Raw genomic sequence first — 27,141 nt, 5'->3', positions numbered from 1 at the left:
AGAAACAATCATTTTTGTCGGCAATATTAATGTCGCAGACAACTGGTCTTTCATGAAGTAGGGGGGGGGGGGGCACTTGCCCCTGGTTCCCCCCCCCCCCCTTGGATCCGCCACTGGTGACATGAAAGGCCCTGCCACATTTTGCACAGTTGCGTCTGTCTGATGTGCCAGGGCTGATGGTGCACATGCGAATATACAGGGTGGTCATGAATATGTATTACACATTGATAGGGATGGTAGATGTATATGTGTGGAAAACATTTTATTAAGAAACCCATGTCCGGAAATATATCCTTATACCTGAAACTGCGCAACAAAGTAACAGGGGTAGGTAGGCAACTAGGCGACAACTAGCCAGTGAAAACATGTTGTGTTGTCTTACTTACTACCCGATTTGACGATCAGTGACCGCACGAGTCACCGTGCATGTGTTACACTCGCTATTGTCGCAGTTGCAGAGGCGACATGGATGGCTACACACTGGCAGAGCTAGCCGATATGCATTTAGTGTATGGTGCAGCTGGCGGCAATGGAAGAGAGGCGGAGAGACAGTATCGTGAGAGGTTCCGTAACTGACGGCACCCTGCACACACAATGTTTGCATGCATTGACCGCCGTTTGCGGGAAACGGGTTCGCTGCGCGTCACGAAGCCAGCAAGTGGTTCGAGAAGGACAATACGGACACCTAGCTTTGAGGAAGAGGTGCTGGAACGATTTGAACGATTTCAGGACACACCATCTACCAGCACACGGCCGATAGCACATGCCATGCACACCTCCCGTCAATCTGTTGCACTGGTATTAAAGAAACAACTTCTGCGTCCGTATCATGTACAGAAGGTATAGACCTTACAAGAAGCTGATTTTCCTGCACAACATGCGTTTTGCCGATGGTTGCTGCAGTTCTGCGAAAACGTGCCACAGTTCCTACAGCATGTGCTGTTCGCAGACGAGAGCTGTTTCACCAGGGATGGCTTGTTCAAACCCGTAACACTCACGTTTGGGCCGAGCAACACAGCCACACGACGCATCCAACCCGCCACCAACAGCGATTTTCAGTGAACATCTGGGCTGGGATACTAAATGACAGTGTACTAGGGCCACACATTTTGCCACCACGCCTCAACGCTGCAGAGTTTCTGCGCGATGTTACTTGACATGTTGGATGACGTCAGTCTTGATATTCGCGCGTCATTGTGGTCCCAGTGTGATGGAGCACCAGCTCACTACGCCCTCTGTGTTCGTGACCACCTGAACAGAGCATTTGGACAGCGGTGGATAGGACGGGGTGGTCCCATTGCCTGGCCACCGCGTTCCCCCGACCTCTCGTCTTTGGGGCCATGTGAAGTCCCTTGTGTACGCCACTCCTGTACATACCAGGGATGAACTGGTGGGCAGGATACATGCAGCGTTTCAGACCATAGGAAACGCACCAGCTGTCTTCGCCGATGTACGACGCAACTTGTTACGGCGCTGCACTGCATGTATCGGGTGTGGTGGAGGACATTTTGAGCAGCAAATGTAAAGCGTACGAATAAATCTGCATAAATACAGATACACATGTGTCGTTATTGACATCCGACGTCACCGTCTCTGCCAGGTTGCCTACCTACCCCTGTTACTTTGTTGTGCAGTTTTCATGTATAAGGATGCATTTCCGGACATGGGTTTCTTAATAAAATGTTTTCCACACATCTACATCTACCATCTCTATCAATGTGTAACACTTATTCATGGCCACCCTGTATAATACGAATGGCTCACGTCACCTGTGACGTGGGTGGTTTATGGTTTTTTTATAACTATATATTTTTTAATTTCTTAATTTTTCATTCAACAATAACATTTATAAGTTGTCGTATAGCTATGTACACAGAAATCTAACTCTTTTTAGTTTTATTTCGCGTTTTATCCAACTTAATTAGTTTATTTGGCATCTTTATGATGATGTTATTTTATAATGTTTGTAGTCTTGTGACTTCCAGACGCTGCCAGAAGCTGGTGAACTTGAAGTTTTGATGTCAGACACTAGCATTGTGTATGAGCTGCTTCATGGCATAAAACAGGACATAATAATTCCTTATTTAACACGGGACCCCGTCTGGTATTTAAAAGTTATTATAGTAGATAGCAACTCAGACTCTTGCTACAATTAATTTAATGTTTTTAAGATATTTATGCATGTAGCATCTGACATCATCGTCAAAGAGAAATCGCGATGAGTGCAAATAAAATGTAAATTTAATGAAAATAATTACTTCCAAAATAAAGTTTTAATTTGAGATTGTTACCATTATTGTGTTGGAAACCATTATTTGGTATTTGTTTTTAATTATGTTTCTTTGAAACGGAAAATAATGTACCAGAAAAAGTAACTAAAACATTAGCATGTGTAGGCATAAAAATAACAGTTTTAACTCAAATTTGTGTTAAACTATAGTTTAATTTTACATAAAGCATTGTAATTTCGTAAATGCACATTTACATTTATATACTTTGAATATGTAAAGCTTTCGAGTAAAGTCAAGATAAATAACTGCAGCAAAATACCGTGATGCCATCTATGAATATTGTGTGAATCAGACCTATCAGACTAGTGAATTGGGCATGGAATAGATTGTATGGTCGGTCTACATGTTCAGACAGGAGAGAAAGGGCCGTTACTAGTTGGTCAAACATGATAACCATTAGCGTAGTTTTCAGATATCACTGTTGGCAAATAATGGGATAGTTCCTTACTGTAGGCTATGGCTGACTCTCTTGAGGTTGTCCAGGATTATTTTCACAGCCTGTGTCTGTATCTAGTGATGTTGCTGTGGACGAGACCCAGCCAAAATCATGAAGTGTTAAAAAAATAAATGACTTGTGGCCCTATTAACATTACACTACGCTAAATATACTCGTACATGAAATGGGTAGGAAGTATGCAATTGTGTTATTTTCTAATGGAACTCTTGGTTCTTTCTTGAAAATCCAAAAGACTGTTATTAAAATGTATGCAATTGTAAATACTATTTGTGTTAAAGTACAATGAGTTCATCAGCATAGATAATGCTGTAACACATGCTTCTTGCTGCTATTATTACAATCACCTTACAGATGTATTTCCACAAGTGAATATTGTGTAAACTTCTTAATGGGAGTAGTGCATATAAACAACGACTTTCTGTTGGGACTGTGCCCTTATTAAATGCCATTGTTATTTATTTTTTTTGCGAAAGACTATCGATTTTCACTTTCTTGATATTTTGGGTATCCTCAAAGAGGCTTAACAGTATTCTTCGATTCATCATTGCTAAGGATTTCTCTTAAAATTTTGGTTAACTTTAGTTTAAAGAGGGATTTTTATTGTATCCTGTTGTCCAATTTCTTATACCCAGTCACTAGCAGGTTATACATGTTTGCCATTGTGAACAAGAACCACTTTGTTACTGCTGATTATTTGAATGTGCTCTGTGGATATTTGTGCATAAATTTGGAGCTCTTGCGGAATTTGATAACTTTTTGTTTAAGAATCTTAAGGATTTCTTATAGATTCTGTGATCAAGACTGCTTGCATGAAGTTGGTTGCTACAGTATATCACGAATCGTATTGCATTAATATGCAATTGCTGATAAACCTATAGCCTATATTAATATGCCACTAAAAACAATTAAGTTACATCTATATTTCTTATATTATGTCTGTAATTTAAAATTCATTCATATATCAATTTACCATTCGAGGTTTTCATCTCTTATACATTTATTTATGCTCAAAACCAACCTTATACCAAATTGTACTATCACGTTTCGTTACTGTTACACGTATGTTAATGCACGAATTTGTCACCACACAGTGTTTAATATTTTTATAATATTAATTAACAATTAATAATAATTTTTTGAAGTAAATAAATTATAGATGCAGTGTTACATTCATAGTTGGTGGATGTTGAAAGCATAATCATCCAAAAAATGTGGTGTGAATAATCATGTTAAGTGATTTCAAAAGTACATTATAATATAGTGTGTTACCTGAAGACTACTTCTCCTGCCGACCATTGCGTAGCCTCTTTCTTTGTTGTGCAGAGTTGGGGAGACACCTTACTTTTAAACTGCATCCCGAAATTCTCTCCAAGCAGCCGCAACTCGTGGTTCAAGGTCACCTGCAGTTGCTCAGGTTTGCAGGAAGCAGGTGTGCACAGTCCCAGGTAGATAGTGCTGCGGTCTATTTTCGAGCGGTCCACAGACTTCTGTCGATAGAGCAAAGCCACTCTATTAATTATAGCTTCAAATTTATTCCACTTACTGAGAAAAAAATACTAATAATGTTAGGCAAAATTTTGCGAGGAAGGATTCGATTTAAATAATAATTTCAGAAATTTGTTTCATGGCTGTACATGACATCGAAAAAAAAAGTGACGTTTTACAGGAATTATGTTTTGTATAGTGCACCAATGTGTAATGAAAAACACTTTATGTTGGCTATTAATTTACAAAGGTGAGGTGTGAGGTGCTATTTGTTGTTGTTTTCCCGAGTACACGTCGTTTAGCCTAAAGTCATTTACCCTAAAATGTTCTTTAGGCAAAATGACTATAGGCAAAACGACTTTAGGCGAAATGACTTTAGGCAAAACGACTTAAGGCAAAACGACTTTAGGCAAACTAACTTTAGGCCAAATGACTTTAGGCAAAACGAATTTTAGGCATTACGATTTTAGGCAAAACGACTTTAAGGGAACTTAAGCAGGCGATTACAATTTTAGGCAAAACGACTTTAGGCACAAAGACATTAGGCAAAACGACTTTAGGCAAAACGACTTTTAGGCGAAATGACTTTAGGCAAAATGACTGTAGGGCAAGCTAAACAGATGCCTTGAATTTTAGGCAAAACAACTGTAAGGTTTGATCACTGCCTGAGAATGTGGAGTGGTGCTATGCGAGTTTAGGCAAAACGACTTTAGGCAAAACGACATTCGGATACATATATTTTCTCTAAAATATTCAGAATAATACTTCGTTCACATTTGGCGCATAGATGGCGTGACTAGTAGTATATCTCATAACAACATGTTTAGCACAAGTAAAGGATCATTTAGTTCAGTTTAACCATAACAGGGGGCGCTACAAGTCATATTTAAAACAATGACTATGCTGGTTTAATTTCCGGTCACAAGGCTGCGTATAAGTACAAAGGAAAGTAATTTTATCAATATGCGTAAATTGTAAATTGATTATATTAAAATGTTTATAAGTAATAATTGTTTATAATACTAGTTCAGTTTAATATATTAGATTCGCAGAACTAATTTTATTTTAAGACATGTCAGCTTTGTTTGAAGGTATACATTTTATTTTAATTTTCATATATATCCATAATTTTGCTGTAGCACATGATGCATATTTATTTAATAGAATGTGCTAGTAAAAACTGTTATCGCAACAGAGATTCGGCAATCCATGGAAATAGCAGACAGCATCGTACAAAATAGCACGACACTATAACCAAACAAACACCATTTTTATTAATAATAAAAATTTATAGTATAATATTTCTCTGGACATGAATTACTTAAGTGAGTAGAATATAACGGAAGTTAATTTTAAACCCTGTTATAAACATAAATTCATTAATTTTCATAATTGAGAACTTCTTGCACTAAAACGTTTATGTGAACTTCTGTATACATACACGCACTGAAACCTCGGACTACATTGTTCTTGTTTTAGAAAATATCACTGTTATAAACCCGAACGGCAAGAAATTCGTGGTTAATGTGTTTTCCTAACTTAGTTAAATAAATTTTGCACTTGAAGAATAAAAAAAAGTATATATATATATATATATATATATATAGCCGGCTGGCCTCATTATTTTACTTTGCGATACTACATGGGATTTATCGTAATGTAAAATAACCCCGAACTATCTTACAATCTAAAAGCTGATCGTTTTGCTAATTACATTTATTCTGTTAGGATTAATAAATCTAATGTGAAATGAAACATAATAGGCTTGTTACTACGATCAAACTGCATGCCATAATTTAAATATGTTACGAGACTGAGATAAGTGAATTATATGTGTGTTCTGTTAAGGTATATAGTATGTTTGTGGTGTAGTCAACTTATGTATGTATCCCGTGATTTTTTTCTGAAACAGTTTGAGCCTACATTATATTTCAATTCTATTCGCACCTACCAGCAGTGTCTCTCTAGCCAATGTTTGCTGTCACTCACGAAAATTTAATTTTTTATCTGGCCTAATCAGAAATCGTTAACTTTTGCACCGAACTTTCGTGATTCGCTTTCAGACTTTTTACACGGTCAAAATCGTAATTCCATCAATCATGAATAAGAAATGTATTTTTTCGCGAAATATAACAGCCTTTGTTAATTTCATTTTACTATAATGCTTAGAAATACATATTCTGAAAATAATAATTTTTTAAATGATATTATACACTGGATTTTCTATGGTATGTGTTTTGTTTTTTGGTAAATTTTTATATTCATAATTATACATGCCTAGTTGAAAATTTCATTATTTTCTATTCGTACGTAGCCTACTAGAAACGTTTTTGTAAAAATCTGGTAGGCTGAATACGCATTGAAAAATAAATGTTTTATAAGTTCATTTAACGATAGGATTCTTCATGGTTCTATCTTGTCTTATATAAAATACTACCGATGATTAAAATTACTTGTATATTGAATATATATTACATATTTTACAATTGATATACCTGAGGCCAGCTATATAGCTCATTTATGTGAATATGAGTAATTAACTAATAATAACAGCCTGTAACTAGGTATGCAAAACATGATATACTAGCTGCAATACCCGGCGTTGCCCGGGCTGAACACAGGGTGAAGGGGACCTTTTTAGAAATCAGATTTAGTTAGTAATTGTCTTCTTAGTTTGAATTTCAAGTGTGAAAATTAATTTATATCACTTTCAGATCCCGACAGACGTTGTTCTGCCAGTTTATAGTTATTTACCTGGTCTGTATGTAATTTAGACTTTATAAAGCAATATAGAGAAAAGCTGAAATATAAGAGATTACTAATATTGAAAAGATTCCATTATCTAGCTAATGCTCGGCCTGCATTGCAATGCCTCATTCAGTTTTGTTTTGTAATATGTTTGAAGTAGTATACAAATCATCTATCCATCTCTCTCTATACATTTATCTCTATCTACATCTATATACATCTATATATCTCTCTATCTCTATTTATCTCTTTATATCTACATATATACTTCCCACTATCTCTAAATATTCTATATAAAAGTCTCTATATAACTCTATACATCTATAGGTATATCTCTTTAACCCATTTCATTCTCTATACCTCGCTCTATCTCAAGTTATCTCCGATCTCTGTCTCTCTTTTATATTTATATAAATTGTTTCATGCGTGCACACTTATAGAATAAAAACAGACGAAGTGCCGCTATATAAAATGAAATAAACACATTTTTTGACATGATTCGTGCTCCAACTATTGGAAAATAGTTTACCGTCTCAGTAACCTTCATGGGCATGCGCATAACAAATCACCAAAATTTCATCGCAATCGGATGAATGGTATAGGATCGCATACGGCACAAACAAACGAAAATTAAAGATATGACAAACGCATCAAACGATGGTGCGTTTAAAATTCAAGACAACTCTATTTATTTACGAAGTTAAGAACAAAACGGTTATTAGCGCCTTTATTTTTCTAGGCGCTGCGAGCTCCACTAAGCGGACTTGTCTTACCAAGGAGAAAAATATTAATTTGCCAGACCTTACTATGTGTATGATCGTGTGTCAGACATAGAGAAATGACACTCACTCACTATTTGTATGTCTATGACCTATGATTTTTCTGTTATAAAATGAAATTATCACTTTTTCACTCCCTTAAGGCCCCCACACACGTCAGTCCAAACCATCAGTTCGGACTGTTCAGTCGGAACTTACAGTTTGGAATGAACTGAGGCTCTCTGCACACACGATCAGTCCATGCGCTCAGTTCGGACTGAACAGTCCGAACTGACAGTTTGGACTGAACTGAAGCTTTCCCCACACACGATCAGTCTTGTGATTAGGTATTATTTTTAATGTTGTTGTCGTAATCTTTACTTTTGATGTTCCACAAACATTTATGTTCATGCCAAAACTCTATAAAATTAGCAAGAAAATCTTTCGACCAGGAAGCCATTTCAGAGGAATAAATTTATTTCACAATAAACACATACCTAGAACTAAAGCAAACAAAGATTATATAAACAAAGACGTCTGCTACGAAGTTCAGCTGTAGATTAAATGGACTGATTGCTTGGACTGACAGTTTGGACTGACGAATGTCTATACCCCCACACGGCAGTTCTGACTGTGGGCTTTCGAGCCCACAGTCCGATTTGATGGAAAGTTATCAGTCCGTCAGTCCATCAGTTCAAACTGTTCAGTCCAACGTCCTTGCACACACACGGCAGTTCTGGCTGTTCAGTTCAGACTGTAAAGTCTAAACTGTCAGTTTGGACTGATCGTGTGTGGCGCCCTTTAGGGATGGAATTTCATATTAATATGTGGTCTATGTGTTAATCCAGGTTATAAGCTAGCTGTAGGCCAAATTTAATTCAAATCCATTCAGTAGTTTTTACGTGAAAGAGTAACAAACATCCATTCATCCATACTTACAAACTTTCGCGTTTATAATATTAGTAGGATTAATTTTAGGGCAATCATTACTCTCAACGCATGTAAAATCATGTTGAGTTTGCAAATGTAGTGGCGTATCTCAGTTCTTTCGCACGCTGTGTAGACATATGAACAAATGCCAAATACCGCAACAGACAATTAGATAAAATCACATTTTGAGTGATTGTGTAAAAACGGAAATGCAGTTGAGCAACAACAGCTTAAAACTTGCAGAGCATTCATTGAACATAGCTAGGTAAAGTCTAGCCGACCTGTAATTGAACTTGCAAAATTTTCCAGTCTCTACCCATTACATAACCGGTGTATCTGTAAGCACAAATGTTCCATGTCTATAATTTGCTAAAGTGAATAAAATGAATGTCATCACCATTGTACAGAGAGGAATGGACGTGGTAGGAAATGGGATTACAGTTCTTGGTTATTGAGATTGCCGAAGAGCAACTGTGGTTATAGTGGAGGCAGACGAGCAAAATTCCACATACGATATCAAGAACAAAATTTGGTTCTAGATTTAAGCTCATTTAATTTATTTACACTTTTTTAATTTTCCTGTCTAAAAAGCGGTGGAAAAAAAGGAGGGGACAGAAGTACACGGCATATGTTATGCTACCTCTACACTTGGCAGGCTAACTCGAATTCCAACACTTATGCGAACAAAGAAGAATTTTTTCAGATGCCAATGAACCATTTATCCACACTTGGCCTGCAAACGCGATTCCCAATGCCGAAGCGAACTAGATGAATCAGTCACGAACTAACTGAAAGTGTCTGCTATAAAGAGTATTGATGTAGTTATGGTACACTGCAGGCAGCTATAGTTTAGTTTGTGTTGTTTACCAAGAAAATATTAACACCAAGATAACTTTGATGCATGTCTTGGGTTACTGCTTGCAGGCCAAGTGTAGATGCACACATTGACTTGTTCCAAAAAAAAAAAAAACGACACCGAGGCGAGCGCCCACGAACTAACACGAACACAAGCCATTACATGCCAACCACCCCTCCACACTTGGCGCTCGTGAACGTTCGCTAACGTTCGGGCTAAGTGTAGAGGGGGCATTATTCTTATGAGACAACGGAAACAACTTGAACCCTTGAATCCTATAAAAATTAAACGGAAGAAATTAATTTTGCGCAAATGGTCTGGGCGAATAATTTATTATTTTAAACCAAAAGAATATCTCGGATAATAGCCGCTGCTCTGAAATTTCAGTCAGACATATGCAGTATTGGAATTTTCGCCTATTTTTAATAAGGCCCTGCTACAATTGCCATGTCTCTAGGTCTCTTTGTCTCATCCTCTCACGAAAATATGCTGCCACAACAGTATGTCCCGAGTTGTCCAATTGTAAACATTTCAAATACCAACACAAGAGTGCAGTAGTTTTGAGCGACATTTTAATATTTCCTTCTTTATTTGTCTGATGTGTTGTGGCCATTTGCAAAAGTTGGAGGGCACAAATCCCTTCAAAAAAATTATAATACTAGTAGATATTTTAGAGGCCACAAAATCACTTTAAAAATATTGATGATGTGAATATTGCCAAGCTTATTCTGTTTGAAAGGTAGCTCGGTAAACTGACATTTCAATGGCAAAGTAATTACGTGACCTATTTCCAATTTCGGTACATAATGGACAAATCACAATATTCACTTTGTTTTTATTGTTTGTATACTACTATTTTTCCCGCGCGGTTTGTGATCCTCTGTAGACATTTTAGGTTTTTTTTAATTTTAAATAATTTATGTTTGTTTGCATTTTTTGCATGTTTTCAAACCTATTTTACTTGCATGGGAAAAATCAAAAAGGGACAAAGTTATAAAAGATCGCCAACTGATTGATCACGAAGGGACAAGGGACGAAGGGACAAGAAATATGACGTCAGTAGTATAGGAATGACGGTCCGGAAACAGGCTTCAGGCTGTGGTGCCGGTGCCGGTGTCCGCCATATTGGATTGTGACGTCACGGTGGCCATCTTGGATGGTTGTGACCTTGACCCTTGACCTTGACATTTGACCCTCAAAATTCGCCAAAATTGGGCAAAAATTGCCCAAAATTCCTCAAAAATCGCCAAAATTTCCATTTATGTGGAAAACAAAATTCCGCCAAAAAATCTCAAAAAATTCCTCAATTCAAAAATTTCTCTTTTCGAGGGAAAAATTCCCGTTTCAAGGGAATATTTCCCGTTTTTAGTCCTTAAAAATCCCAGCGGCTAGAAATATCCATATGTAGGCTTAAGCATCCATGTCGACAGCCTCCTATAAGCCTCTGGCGTCATCATTGATTATGACGTCACCGTTGCAATTTCCGTTACGGTCGCCATCTTTAAAATCTTTATTTATTATCCGAATTTTAAATGAATTTTTTTTAAATTTATAAAAAAATTCAAATAATAAAATTTTAATAAAAAATATTTAAAAATTGTACTTTTACGACACGGAGCTCTGAGTCCTCGGTTCGAACCCGGTGAGGGCAAAAAAATAAAAATGGCGACCGATCCTTCCCCCGTGGTGACTGCTGGCAGACTGACTCCCACCACTTTTTTTCAAAGCATTTATAACAACATCTAGTATGACGTCATGACCGCCATCTTGAAATCCGTAATTTTAATGCTACAGATTCTGGAAAAAATTTAAAAATCATTAAAAAAATTAATCAAACTAATTAAATAATAAAAAAATCCTTAAAACCACCATTGCACTTATCGTGACGGCTGCCATCTTGAAATCGCCCGCTGGAGGACACCATCTTGTTTTCGTCTGCTAGAGTGTGCTAATGCCATGTTAGTATAATTATCTGGTCACCCCACCTTTGCCCTTGACATTGAAATTTGACCTTGACCTTGAAATTTGACCTTGAAATTTGACTTTGACCTTGACCTTCAAATTTGACCTTGAACTTTGACCTTGACCTTGAAATTTGACCTTGACCTTGAACTTTGACCTTGACCTTGAAAATTGACCTTGACCTTGAAATTTGACTTTGTCCTTGAAATTTGACTTTGTCCTTGTCGACCATCATGGATCCGACATTTTATGTTCAATACATGCTACCAGGAGCTACCACCTGCTGGAGTACGCCATCTTGTGTGTGTGTGTGTACTTGTATTATAGAGAACATTTCCATCTGGTTAATTTTATTCTAACCTGCTACAGTGCAGTAATCATTTTTTACGGAGGTGCCCCCGCCATCTTGAAATTAGGCCGCCATCTTGAAGTCATGTAATAATGTAGCTAGAAAAGCGGGAAAAAAACCAAAATTCATTAAATAAATCACTCATTAACTTACATATCGATTCGATCCGCTCCAGTCCTTGGTTCAATCCTCGATCGATGCAATAATATTTAATTTTATGAAAAAAAAATTATAATTTCAATAAAACGTGTTCAACATTCTTAAAGAGACTTAAAATACTCTACTACCATCATCCTATCAGACATCAAGACCACCATATTGGAAATTCGTAATTGTAATGCTAAAGATTCGGGAAAAAGTTCAAAATTCATTAAATAAATTTGTAATCTATATACTGATTGATTAGATCGACTAAGGTCCTTGGTTTGGTCCCTGGCCGATACAAAACAACTTTAATTTTAAAAAAGTACCAGAAAAGTGTAAGGTTCGAGAAATAAAACACCACAAGCAAACTTTTACAAACATAATATTTATTTATAATATTTATTACACAATTTCTATCCTACTACATAATCACTTGCGAAAGCCAGCAATCTTATAAACATTTAGCCCTGCATAGACGTGCAACGACTACTTCTTAGCTCCAACAGCTCCAAATGCTCCAAATGGCTCCAACAGCTCCAAATAGCTCCAACAGCTCCAACAGCTCCAAATGCTCCAACTGCCTTTTCTTTCAACAGCTAAAAGACCGCATGGCTACGAAACTTCATGTCTATGAAGCTACAAGGATACAAGTCTACTTGGCTCCAACACGCAATGTACTCAATGTACGCGCAATACATGCAATTTACACGCAATAAATGTAATGATTACACAGTACACACAGGAAACGGAACGTACACACAGTACACACACAGGAAACGGAACGTACACACAGTACACACAGGAAACGGAACGTACACACAGTACACACAGGAAACGGAACGTACACACAGTACACACAGGAAACGGAACGTACACACAGTACACACAGGAAACAGAACGTACACACAGTACACACAGGAAACGGAACGTACACACAGTACACACAGGAAACGGAACGTACACACATACAGTAGCGGAAACACACACACTCTTAGTTGGAAATCATAATACAAGAAATAAAAACATTAAATTTTTACTTTAAATATTATATTACTTCTCAACATTACACAAATACAAGTAAAAGAAGCCATTATTGTATCAAGCCAGCTTTCCTTAGTTCTTTGAGTATGAAGGATATTTCTTTGATGCACAGATAGTTTCCTGCACAAACCGAGCCATGTAGAAGTCTAAGCCGATCAACCAATATGTTTGGATCTTTCCATGATGTGTAATCAATCTCTTCTACCACCATCTTACTTGCTTGTTTATTATAAATACTTTTAATATCACAATCGTCCCAGTGATCATAATAAGCATTATCAGATTTATTTATTATAATACGACGTTTCCATCGTTTCGGTCTCAGGACATCGCCACATTCTTCGATCTTGTCAGCTATAGGTGCTTCATCACAGTCTATGCCTTTGTCAACAGCTTCAGAGTCACTGTAACAATCACTGTAGAAGACATCCTCTTCACCCAGATTACCGTATGAATTCGCTATCGATGATGTCGAAGTGTCTTCATCGTCTTCATGCTTCCTTTTTAGGAGTCCATCTTTTTTACAAAGAATGGAGGATCTACTGAATATAGGCTTGAATGTATTCTCACTTTTCACGGTGTTGATACTTCCATTAGTTTCAGTCTTCCCGAAGCCATTAGCATCCTTCAATTTATGTTCTTCCTCACGATCGGGTGAGCTAATACCATCACGCTCAGGACAAGGAAAATTATTGTCGTAATACAGATCACTCTTCTTTAGTCTAGTGGATCCATCGGTGTCCTCTATGCCGTAAGTAGTCTTGACTTTACATGTTCTACCATGTCTTTTTAAGCTGTCAATTCGTGTTAACAACCTGTTACAACGATTACAGCTTAACATGTTGCGTAGTGGGTTTCTAGCACAATCATTCTTCTCATGACGTCTAGCATTCCTTCTCATGACAAAATCCTTGCCACAGTATCTACAGCGGCTTCCTTCCGATTGAGCTGCAGATAACAAACCATGATCCACGGTAGCTTCTGTGACTAATGTTAGATACAAACTGTCAGTTTTCTCCAATTGGAACCATTTCTTAAATATAATTTTTTAAATATTTCATCATCGATAGTTAAGTTATCTAATGCAAAGCAAATTGATGCAAGTTGTTCTGGCTGTCATCAACAGATGTCGCCACGTGTTGCTTGCAGGTTAATAATATATATTTCATTAATGCGGGATGCGGAATGCTCACTATCAATCGCAAAGGAAGGCTGGCTTCGCTAGACTCCAAGGAGAAGGTAGTTCATCCTTCCTGTTAGAGCTTCTTAGATTTCTCAGAAATTATTATTATTCGACTGAGTAATGATTTTTTTTTAAATTTCCACCTGATAAAAATATTACAGGTTATGATTAAGTAGCAGAAGTTCACTAATCCTTCATGCAGAGATCAATTCCTTATCAGTAACCAGAAGCACTCGGAGAAAACCATCAGATGTCTAGTCAGGAATAATCAGAAGCACCCAGAGAAAACCATCAAAATATTGTCAAGAATAATCAGGAGCACACGGAGAAAACCACTATAATATTGTCAAGAATAATCGGGTGCACACGGAGAAAACCACCATAATATTGACAAGAAAAATCGGAAGCACACGGAGAAAACCGCCACAACTTTTCTTTGATATCATAAAATTACAAAAAAAAAAAAAAATTATTAAAAAATTAAAAATAAAAACGAAAAAAATTCAAACATTCTGCTAGCTTGTGAACTCCTCTTTAATGTGCAATGTTAGAGTTCTAGTACAAGCCAGAATCAGTTTTTGAATTTTTTTCGTTTTTATTTTTAATTTTTAAAAAAAATTTTTTTGGTAATTTTATGATATCAAAGAAAAGTTGTGGCGGTTATCTCCGTGTGCTTCCGTTTTTTCTTGTCAATATTATGGTGGTTTTCTCCGTGTGCTCCCGTTTATTCTTGACAATATTATGGTGGTTTTCTCCGTGTGCTCCCGATTATTCTTGACAATATTATGGTGGTTTTCTTCGTGTGCTCCTGATTATTCTTGACAATATTTTGATGGTTTTCTCTGGGTGCTTCTGATTATTCCTGACTAGACATCTGATGGTTTTTCCGAGTAATTCAGGTTACTGATGAGGAATTGATCTCTGCATGACGGATTAGTAAACTTCTGCTACTTAATCATAACCTGTAATATTTTTATCAGGTGGAAATTTAAAAAAAATCATTACTCAGTCGAATAATAATAATCTCTGAGAAATCTAAGAAGCACTAACAGGAAGGATAAACTTCTTTCTCCTTGGAGTCTAGCGAAGCCAACCTTCCTTTGCGATCGATAGTGAGCATTCCGCATCCCGCAGTAATGAAATATATATTATTTACCTGCAAGCAACACGTGGCGACATCTGTTGATGACAGCCAGAACTACTTGCATCAATTTGCTTTGCATAAGATAACTTAACTCTCGCTGATGAAATATTTAAAAAATTATATTTAAGAAATGGTTCCAATTGGAGAAAACTGACAGTTTGTATCTAACATTAGTCACAGAAGCTACCATGGATCATGGTTTGTTATCTGCAGCTGAATCGGAAGGAAGCCGCTGTAGATACTGTGGCAAGGATTTTGTCATGAGAAGAATGATTGTTCTAGAAACCCACTACGCAACATGTATTAAGCTGTAATCGTTGTAGCAGGTTGTTAACACGAATTGACAGCTTAAAAAGACATGGTAGAACATGTAAAGTCAAGACTACTTACGGCATAGAGGACACCGATGGATCCACTAGACTAAAGAAGAGTGATCTGTATTACAACAATAATTTTCCTTGTCCTGAGCGTGATGGTATTAGCTCACCCGATCTTGAGGAAGAACATAAATTGAAGGATGCTAATGGCTTTGGGAAGACTGAAACTAATGGAAGTATCAACACCTTGAAAAGTGAGAATACATTCAAGCCTATATTCAGTAGATCCTCCATTCTTTGTAAAAAAGATGGACTCCTAAAAAGGAAGCATGAAGACGATGAAGACACTTCGACATCATCGATAGCGAATTCATACGCTAATCTGGTTGAAGAGGATGTCTTCTACAGTGATTGTTATAGTGACTCTGGGGCTGTTGACAAAGGCATAGACTGTGATGAAGCACCTATAGCTGACAAGATCGAAGAATGTGGCGATGTCCTGAGACCGAAACGATGGAAACGTCGTGTTATAATAAATAAATCTGATAATGCTTATTATGATCACTGGGACGATTGTGATATTAAAAGTATTTATAATAAACAAGCAAGTAAGATGGTGGTAGAAGAGATTGATTACACATCATGGAAAGATCCAAACATATTGGTTGATCGGCTAAGACTTCTACATGGCTCACTTTGTGCAGGAAACTATCCGTGCATCAAAGAAATATCCTTCATACTCAAAGAACTAAGGAAAGCTGGCTACATACAATAATGGCTTCTTTTACTTGTATTTGTGTAATGTTGAGAAGTAATATAATATTTAAAGTAAAAATTTAATGTTTTTATTTCTTGTATTATGATTTCCAACTAAGACTGTGTGTGTTTCCGCTACTGTATGTGTGTACGTTCTGTTTCCTGTGTGTACTGTGTGTACGTTCCGTTTCCTGTGTGTACTGTGTGTACGTTCCGTTTTCTGTGTGTACTGTGTGTACGTTCCGTTTCCTGTGTGTACTGTGTGTACGTTCCGTTTCCTGTGTGTACTGTGTGTACGTTCCGTTTCCTGTGTGTACTGTGTGTACGTTCCGTTTCCTGTGTGAGTAGTATAGTTTGGGGGCGCCGAGGACATGGCGCTGGCGCGTGGATTGTGATTGTCGGTCCGCCATCTTGGATGAGCGTAACGGGACATAGCGTAACGGGACAAGTTTGACCTTGACCTTGACCCCGACGGCCATTTTGGATCCGCCATCTTGGATCCGCCATCTTGGATGACGTCATTGTGTTCTCGAAAATTCCGGCGATGTGTTTTCCGCCATATTGGATGATGACGTCACCGTTACAATTTTGGTTACGGCCGCCATCTTTAACTTTTTTATTTATTATCCGATTTAAATGAATTTTTTTTTAAAAAATAAAAAAATAATACAATTTTAATAAATTATTTATAAAAAATATACATTAACGACACGGAGCTCGGAGTCCTCGGTTCGAACCCGACGAGTGCAAAAAAATTAAAAATGGCGACAGGCTCCTTCCTCAATGGTGGATGCAGGCAGACTGACTCCCACCACTTTTTTTCAAAGCATATATACCATCAGGTAGTATGACGTCATGTCCGCCATCTTGAAATTTGGACGCCATCTTGAAAATCTTTATTTATTATCCGATTTTAATGAAAAAAATTCCAAAATTCATCAAAAAATTAACGTATTTGAATTCTGTTTGATTATATCGATGTACGTCCTTGGTTCGATTCCCGGAGAGTAAACAGTCGATCCTTCCTCCATGAAAGCTACCTAGACTGATCTACCACCACCAGTACCAAGGTATATATCATCAACTGGTATGACATCATGTCCGCCATCTTGTCTTCATCCACTGGAGATCACCATCTTGTTTTCGTCTGCTAGAGTGTGCCGATAACATGCAGTATATTTATCTGGTCACCATACTTTTATCCTCAACTGTTGACACTAAACATTGACCTTGACATTGAACATTGACCTTGGCCTTTGACCATGACCTTGAAATTTGACCTTGTCCTTGAAATTTGACCTTGACCTTGAAATTTGACCTTGAAATTTGACCTTGACCTTGAAATTTGACCTTGGCCCTGAAATTTGACTTTGCCCTTGAAATTTGACCTTGACCTTGAAATTTGACTTTGTCCTTGAAATTTGACTTTGTCCTTGTCGACCATCATGGATCCGACATTTTATGTTCAGTACATGCTACCAGGAGCTACCACCTGCTGGAGTACACCATATTGTGTGTGTACTTGTATTATAGAGTACATTTCCATCTGGATAATTTTATTCTAACCCGCTACAGTGCAGTAATCATTTATTATGGAGGTGCCCCCCGCCATCTTGAAATTCGGCCGCCATCTTGAACTCAAGTAATAATGTAGCTAGAAATGCGGGAAAAAATCCAAAATTCATTAAATAAATTAGTAATCCATATAATGATTGATTGGATCGACTAAGGGCCTTGGTTCGATCCCTGACCGATACAAAACAACTTCAATTTAAAAAAATACTAAAAAAAGTGTTAGGTTTGAGAAAATAAAAACATCGCAAGTTCTTTTTAAAAAATTTTATTACATAAATTCAATACACTATTACAAGTACAAAAAAAAACACTGACAAATTACCAAAGCCTTTTGGATTCCTCGATTCAAACAGTCTTCTTATTGTACGGACTAAGCCTTTTACATGACTTAAAATGTCTATCCGATCCGTTCATCACCACAGCCAGAGACGGACTGAATTTCATAGTACTTATATAGACTCATTAGCCGGTACAACACATGAGTCAAATCAATAACCATGTTCATTATACTTCTCGGAGCATTTTTTATAATGACGATGTAAGCTATCGAGACGTGAAATTAGTTTATTGCACTTAATGCACTGAAATTGTATTCTTTGAACATTATTAAAACAACCGCTTCTTTCATGTCTGCGAGCATTTGAGGTGATAGTAAATGATGCACCACAGTATTTGCACTGATGCGAAGTACGCTCTTCATTAATTGAAGTATTCAATTCTGATGAAACTTCAGCTGATGGTGGAACAGCACATATCGAAGTCTCCTCCAGTGTTGTCAGAGGCGTTGCCAACGGGATCTGCTCCAACATCGTCAGCACTGACGTCATGGTTCCCGTAGTCGATGGTACATCCTCCATCGAGTTCGACGTTAAAGTCGGTAAAGATGCAATCGAAGTCTCAAGAACAGGCAATTACACGACTTATGCACCAGAAGAAACAAACTAGGTGATCCGTACACCGTCGACGGCAGTAACAAACTGAGCGTCCTGCTGTCTAGGACTCGTTTATATACATTAACCGGTTTGATCAATACGCTAGTCAAATCAAGAACAATTTACTAAAATACTAGAGTCAAAACAACATTAAAAAATAGAAGCACCATCAACAAAAAAGGAAGCACATTTGGAAGCACCATCGAAAAGGCAGCACATTCGGAAGCACCGACTACGAAAAGGCAGCACATTTGGAAGCACCGACAACGAAATGGCAGCACATTTGGAAGCACCGACTACGAAAAGGCAGCACATTTGGGAGCACCGACTACGAAAAGGCAGCACATTTGGAAGCACCGTCATCGAAAAGGCAGCACATTTGGAAGCACCGACTACGAAAAGGCAGCACATTTGACAGCACCGTCAACGAAAAGGCAGCACATTTGGCAGCACCGCCATCGAAAAGGCAGCACATTAGGAAGCACCGACAACGAAAAGGCAGCACATTTTGAAGCACTGAAAACGAAAAGGTAGCACATTTGGAAGCACCGACTACGAAAAGGCAGCACATTTGGAAGCACCGTCATCGAAAAGGCAGCACATTTGGAAGCACCGACTACGAAAAGGCAGCACATTTGGCAGCTCCGACAACGAAAAGGCAGCACATTTGGAAGCACCGACTACGAAAAGGCAGCACATTTGGAAGTACCATCATCGAAAAGGCAGCACATTTGGAAGCTTTATCAAAAAAAAAAAAGGCAAAAAGGAAGCACAAGTTACGAGATCTAAGTCTTAGTTAGAAATCAGAATTCAAGAAAAAAAAAAACATTAAATTCTTATAATTTTAATTATTTATTTTATTGCTTTACATTATACAAATGCAAGTAAAACAAGCCATTATTGTATGTAGCCAGCATTCCTCAGTTCCTTGAGTATGAAGGATATTTCTTTGATGCACGAATAGTTTCCTGCTCAAAGCGAACCATGTAGAAGTCTTAGCCGGTCATCCAATATGTTTGGATCTTTCCATGATGTGTAATCATTCTCTTCTACCACCATCTTCCTTGCACCTTTATAATAAATATTATGATCTCTGGTGTCTTCCGTTTTACCACCAACCTCAGGGTAACTTTCATGTTTGAGACGGTGATCATCACAAGCTTGATCAGATTTATTTAATATATCACTTCGTTTCCATCGTTTCGGTCTCAGGACACCGCAACATTCTTCGATCTTGGCAGCTTTAGGTGCTTCATCATAGTCTGTGTCTTTGTCAACAGCCTCAGAGTCACTGTAACAATCACCGTAGAAGGAATCGTCTTCACCCAATTTACCGTAATAATTCGATGTTGATGATGTTGAAGTGTCTTCATCGTCTTCATGCTTCCTTTTTAGGAGTCCATCATTTTTACAAAGTAGGAAAGATCAACTTGAATTCGGCTGGAATATATTCTCACTTTTCACGTTAAGGATTCTTCCATTGTCTTCATTCTTCCGTAAATCATCAACCTCCTTCAATTTAAGTTCTTTGTCGAGATCGGAAGAGCCAAGAAAATTATTGTCGTAATGCAGATCACTCTTCCTTAGGCTAGTAGATTCACCGTTGTCCTCTAGCTTGTACGCAGGCTTGGCGCTACAAGTTCTGCCATGTCTTTTTAGGCTCTCTCTCCGCGTAAACGACTTGCTACATCGAACACAACTTATCATATTGCGCAGTGGATTTTTAACACAGTCATTCTTCTCGTTTTGTCTTTTATTCTTTCTCAAGATAAACTCTTTACTGCAAAACTTACACCTATGTTCTTTCGATACAGCGTCAGTACCCAAATCGGAATTCATATTAGTTACTGAGACTAATGCCAGATACCAATTGAGTGATTTAAATTAGATCCAATACTTAAATACAAATTTTTTCATATTTCATCAGCGAGAATTAATATATCTCATGCAAAAGTACTTTATGCATGTAGTTCTGCTTTTCAACAACAGATGTCGCCACATGTTGCTTGCAGGTAAATAATATTTAGTTCTTTTATGCGGGATGCGGGATGCTCACAAACGATCGCAAAAGAAGGATGGCTTCGCTAGACTCCAAGGAAAAGGAAGTTCGTCTTGCATGTTGGTGCTCCAAAGATGTCTCATGGCGTAATATTAATTTGACTGAGTAATGATATTTTTTAATTCCACCTTATAAAAATATTGCAAGTTTTGATTTAGTAGCAGAAATTATCGAATTAAATGTAACTCCAAATAAAATGACATGTCTCATTAGACAAAAAAAAATCCATGCAGAGAACGGTTTCTCAGAATAGTCAGAAACACTTGAAGAAACCACAGGAATGATTGCAAGAACACGGGAAAAACCATCAAAATATTGACAAGAATAATCAGGAGCACACGGAGAAAACCATCATAATATTGGCAAGAATAATCAGAAGCACACGGAGAAAACCATCATAATATTGGCAAGAATAATCAGGAGCACACGGAGAAAACCATCATAATATTGACCAGATTAATCAGAAGTACTCGGAGAAAACCACCACATGTTTTCTTTGATATCATAAATTTACAGGAAAAAATATTTAAAAATAAAAATAAATTAATAAAAAAAAAAAAAAAATGCATAAACATTTTCTGATAGCTTGTAAACTTATCATTGTTGAGCAAAGATAGAGTTCTTGTACAAGCCAGAAATTTATGCATTTTTTTATTTTTTTTATTAATTTATTTTTATTTTTAAATATTTTTTCCTGTAATTTTATGATATCAAAGAAAACATGTGGTGGTTTTCTCCGAGTACTTCTGATTAATCTGGTCAATATTATGATGGTTTTCTCCGTGTGCTCCTGATTATTCTTGCCAATATTATGATGGTTTTCTCCATGTGCTCCTGTTTATTCTTGCCAATATTATGATGGTTTTCTCCGTGAGCTCCTGATTATTCTTGTCAATATTTTGATGGTTTTTCCCGTGTTCTTGCAATCATTCCTGTGGTTTCTTCAAGTGTTTCTGACTATTCTGAGAAACCGTTCTCTGCATGGATTTTTTTTTGTCTAATGAGACATGTCATTTTATTTGGAGTTACATTTAATTCGATAATTTCTGCTACTAAATCAAAACTTGCAATATTTTTATAAGGTGGAATTAAAAAATATCATTACTCAGTCAAATTAATATTACGCCATGAGACATCTGTGGAGCACCAACATGCAAGACGAACTTCCTTTTCCTTGGAGTCTAGCGAAGCCATCCTTCTTTTGCGATCGTTAGTGAGCATCCCGCATCCCGCATAAAAGAACTAAATATTATTTACCTGCAAGCAACATGTGGCGACATCTGTTGTTGAAAAGCAGAACTACATGCATAAAGTACTTTTGCATGAGATATATTAATTCTCGCTGATGAAATATGAAAAAATTTGTATTTAAGTATTGGATCTAATTTAAATCACTCAATTGGTATCTGGCATTAGTCTCAGTAACTAATATGAATTCCGATTTGGGATCTGACGCTGTATCGAAAGAACATAGGTGTAAGTTTTGCAGTAAAGAGTTTATCTTGAGAAAGAATAAAAGACAAAACGAGAAGAATGACTGTGTTAAAAATCCACTGCGCAATATGATAAGTTGTGTTCGATGTAGCAAGTCGTTTACGCGGAGAGAGAGCCTAAAAAGACATGGCAGAACTTGTAGCGCCAAGCCTGCGTACAAGCTAGAGGACAACGATGAATCTACTAGCCTAAGGAAGAGTGATCTGCATTACGACAATAATTTTCTTGGCTCTTCCGATCTCGACAAAGAACTTAAATTGAAGGAGGTTGGTGATTTACGGAAGAATGAAGACAATGGAAGAATCCTTAACGTGAAAAGTGAGAATATATTCCAGTCGAATTCAAGTAGATCTTTCCTACTTTGTAAAAATGATGGACTCCTAAAAAGGAAGCATGAAGACGATGAAGACACTTCAACATCATCAACATCGAATTATTACGGTAAATTGGGTGAAGACGATTCCTTCTACGGTATGTTACAGTGACTCTGAGGGTGTTGACAAAGACACAGACTATGATGAAGCACCTAAAGCTGCCAAGATCGAAGAATGTTGCGGTGTCCTGAGACCGAAACGATGGAAACGAAGTGATATATTAAATAAATCTGATCAAGCTTGTGATGATCACCGTCTCAAACATGAAAGTTACCCTGAGGTTGGTGGTAAAACGGAAGACACCAGAGATCATAATATTTATTATAAAGGTGCAAGGAAGATGGTGGTAGAAGAGAATGATTACACATCATGGAAAGATCCAAACATATTGGATGACCGGCTAAGACTTCTACATGGTACGCTTTGAGCAGGAAACTATTTGTGCATCAAAGAAATATCCTTCATACTCAAGGAACTGAGGAATGCTGGCTACATACAATAATGGCTTGTTTTACTTGCATTTGTATAATGTAAAGCAATAAAATAAATAATTAAAATTATAAGAATGTAATGTTTTTATTTCTTGTATTCTGATTTCTAACTAAGACTTAGATCTCGTAACTTGTGCTTCCTTTTTGCCTTTCTTTTTTTTGATGGAGCTTCCAAATGTGCTGCCTTTTCGATGATGGTACTTTCAAATGTGCTGCCTTTTCGTAGTCGGTGCTTCCAAATGTGCTGCCTTTTCGTTGTCGGAGCTGCCAAATGTGCTGCCTTTTCGTAGTCGGTGCTTCCAAATGTGCTGCCTTTTCGATGACGGTGCTTCCAAATGTGCTGCCTTTTCGTAGTCGGTGCTTCTAAATGTGCTACCTTTTCGTTTTCAGTGCTTCAAAATGTGCTGCCTTTTCGTTGTCGGTGCTTCCAAATGTGCTGCCTTTTCGATGGCGGTGCTGCCAAATGTGCTGCCTTTTCGTTGACGGTGCTGTCAAATGTGCTGCCTTTTCGTAGTCGGTGCTTCCAAATGTGCTGCCTTTTCGATGACGGTGCTTCCAAATGTGCTGCCTTTTCGTAGTCGGTGCTCCCAAATGTGCTGCCTTTTCGTAGTCGGTGCTTCCAAATGTGCTGCCTTTTCGTTTTCAGTGCTTCCAAATGTGCTGCCTTTTCGTTGTCGGTGCTTCCAAATGTGCTGCCATTTCGTTGTCGGTGCTTCCAAATGTGCTGCTTTTTCGTAGTCGGTGCTTCCGAATGTGCTGCCTTTTCGATGGTGCTTCCAAATGTGCTGCCTTTTCGATGACGGTGCTTCCAAATGTGCTGCCTTTTCGTAGTCGGTGCTCCTAAATGTGCTGACTTTTCGTAGTCGGTGCTTCCAAATGTGCTGCCATTTCGTTGTCGGTGCTTCCAAATGTGCTGCCTTTTCGTAGTCGGTGCTTCCGAATGTGCTGCCTTTTTCGATGGTGCTTCCAAATGTGCTTCCTTTTTTGTTGATGGTGCTTCTATTTTTTAATGTTGTTTTGACTCTAGTATTTTAGTAAATTGTTCTTGATTTGACTAGCGTATTGATCAAACCGGTTAATGTATATAAACGAGTCCTAGACAGCAGGACGCTCAGTTTGTTACTGCCGTCGACGGTGTACGGATCACCTAGTTTGTTTCTTCTGGTGCATAAGTCGTGTAATTGCCTGTTCTTGAGACTTCGATGGCATCTTTACCGACTTTAACGTCGAACTCGATGGAGGATGTACCATCGACTACGGGAACCATGACGTCAGTGCTGACTATGTTGGAGCAGATCCCGTTGGCAACGCCTCTGACAAAACTGGAGGAGACTTCGATATGTGCTGTTCCACCATCAGCTGAAGTTTCATCAGCATTGAATACTTCAATTAATGAAGAGCGTACTTCGCATCAGTGCAAATACTGTGGTGCATCATTTACTATCACCTCAAATGCTCGCAGACATGAAAGAAGCGGTTGTTCTAATAATGTTCAAAGAATACAATTTTAATGCAATAACTGCAATAAACTAATTTCACATCTCGATAGCTTACATCGTCATTATAAAAAATGCTCCGAGAAGTATAATGAACATGGTTATTGATTTGACTCATGTGTTGTACCGGCTAATGAGACTATATAAGTACTATGAACTTCAGTCCGTTTCTGGCTGTGGTGATGAACGGATCGGATAGACATTTTAAGTCATGTAAAAGGCTTAGTCCGTACAATAAGAAGACTGTTTGAATCGAGGAATCCAAAAGGCTTTGGTAATTTGTCAGTGTTTTTTTTTGTACTTGTAGTAGTGTATTGAATTTATGTAATAAAATTTTTTAAAAAGAACTTTCGATGTTTTTATTTTCTCAAACCTAACACTTTTTTTAGTATTTTTTTAAATTGAAGTTGTTTTGTATCGGTCAGGGATCGAACCAAGGACCTTAGTCGATCCAATCAATCATTATATGGATTACTTATTTATTTAAAATTTTGGATTTTTTCCCGCTTTTCTAGCTACATTATTACATGAGTTCAAGATGGCGGCCGAATTTCAAGATGGCGGGGCACCTCCGTAATAAATGATTACTGCACTGTAGCGGGTTAGAATAAAATTAACCAGATGGAAATGTACTCTATAATACAAGTACACACACACACAATATGGTGTACTCCAGCAGGTGGTAGCTCCTGGTAGCATGTACTGAACATAAAATGTCGGATCCATGATGTTCGACAAGGACAATGTCAAATTTCAAGGACAAAGTCAAATTTCAAGGTCAAGGTCAGATTTCAAGGTCAAGTTTCAATGTCAAAGTTCATGGTCAAGGTCAAATTTCAAGGTCAAGGTCAAAGTCAAGGTCAAGATTCAATGTAAAAGTCAAAGTTCAATTTCAAATTTCAAGTTCAAGGTCAAATTTTAAGGTCAAGGTCTAAGGTGTGGTGATCAGATAATTATACTTACATGGTATCAGCACACTCTAGCAGATGAAAACAAAATGGTGGTCTCCTGTGGGCGATTTCAAGATGGCAGCCGTCACGATAAGTGCAATGGTGGTTTTAATGATTTTTTATTATTTAATTAGTTTGATTAATTTTTTTAATGATTTTTAAATTTTTTCCCGAATCTGTAGCATTAAAATTACGGATTTTCAAGATGGCGGTCATGACGTCTTACTAGATGTGGTTATAAATGCTTTGAAAAAAAGTGGTGGGAGTCAGTCTGCCAGCAGTCACCGCGGGGGAAGGATCGGTCGCCATTTTTATTTTTTTGCCCTCACCGGGTTCGAACCGATGACTCAGAGCTCCGTGTCGTAAAAGTACAATTTTTAAATATTTTTTATTAAAATTTTATTATTTGAAATTTTTTATAAATTTAAAATAAATTTCATTTAAAATCGGATAATAAATAAAGATTTTAAAGATGGCGACCGTAACGGAAATTGCAACGGTGACGTCATAATCCATGATGACGTCAGAGGCTTATCGGAGGCTGTCGACATGGTTGCTTAAGCCTACATATGGATATTTCTAGCCGCTGGGATTTTTAAGGACTAAAAACGGGAAATTTTCCCTCGAAACGGGAATCTTTCCCTCGAAAAGAGAAATTTTTGAATTGAGGAATTTTTTGAGATTTTTTGGCGGAATTTTTTTCCACAGAAATGGAAATTTTGGCGATTTTTGAGGAATTTTGGGCAATTTTTGCCCAATTTTGGCGAATTTTGAGGGTCAAATGTCAAGGTCAAGGGTCAAGGTCACAACCATCCAAGATGGCCGCCGTGACGTCACAATCCAATATGGCGGACACCGGCACCGGCACCGGCACCACAGCCTGAAGCCTGTTTCCGGACCGTCATTCCTATACTACTGACGTCACAGGGTTTTGTGGACCAATTGGTGAGTTGTGTCCAACGGACATGGCATTGGACAAGTCAATTGTAGCAGGGCCTTTACGGTACTAAGATAAATTAACCCGCACCGTGACATCGAGTCATTCTGAAAATCACGAGTGTGTTTAAATAAATATATTTTGTTATTAAAACACGAACCACTAGGACAAACCACGAGGACGAAATTCAGGTGACGATTCCTCTTTAAAAAGTAGGTAAACATAAAACTCACAACTATTAGCCCACGTAAATGCCAAATATATTTAAACTTATCTTGAAAATGGAATTAAAGCACAAGTTTATTGCTAGTAACGTCGACATTGGAAGATATATCTCAAAGTTTCCGGATAATGCACCATGGAACGAGGAAATGCAAAACACGAAAACTTCGGGGGCGTTATAAATCAACTT

The 27,141-nt window shown here is 37.6% G+C and overlaps 1 protein-coding gene across 1 annotated transcript in view; it reads right to left on the bottom strand.

Annotated features, from left to right (window-relative positions):
• Positions 1 to 27,141, bottom strand: part of LOC134533469 (uncharacterized) — a 138,295-nt gene that overhangs the window by 74,217 nt on the left and 36,937 nt on the right. Inside the window, exon 3 of the mRNA XM_063370993.1 lies at positions 4,018 to 4,235. Coding sequence (XP_063227063.1) covers positions 4,018 to 4,235 — 218 coding nt within the window. The remainder of the gene's footprint in view (positions 1 to 4,017; positions 4,236 to 27,141) is intronic.

Source organism: Bacillus rossius, chromosome 6, assembly GCF_032445375.1.
Source record: "Bacillus rossius redtenbacheri isolate Brsri chromosome 6, Brsri_v3, whole genome shotgun sequence".
NCBI classification, from domain to species: Eukaryota; Metazoa; Arthropoda; class Insecta; order Phasmatodea; family Bacillidae; genus Bacillus; species Bacillus rossius.
This window is presented reverse-complemented; position numbering and strand designations above follow the sequence as displayed.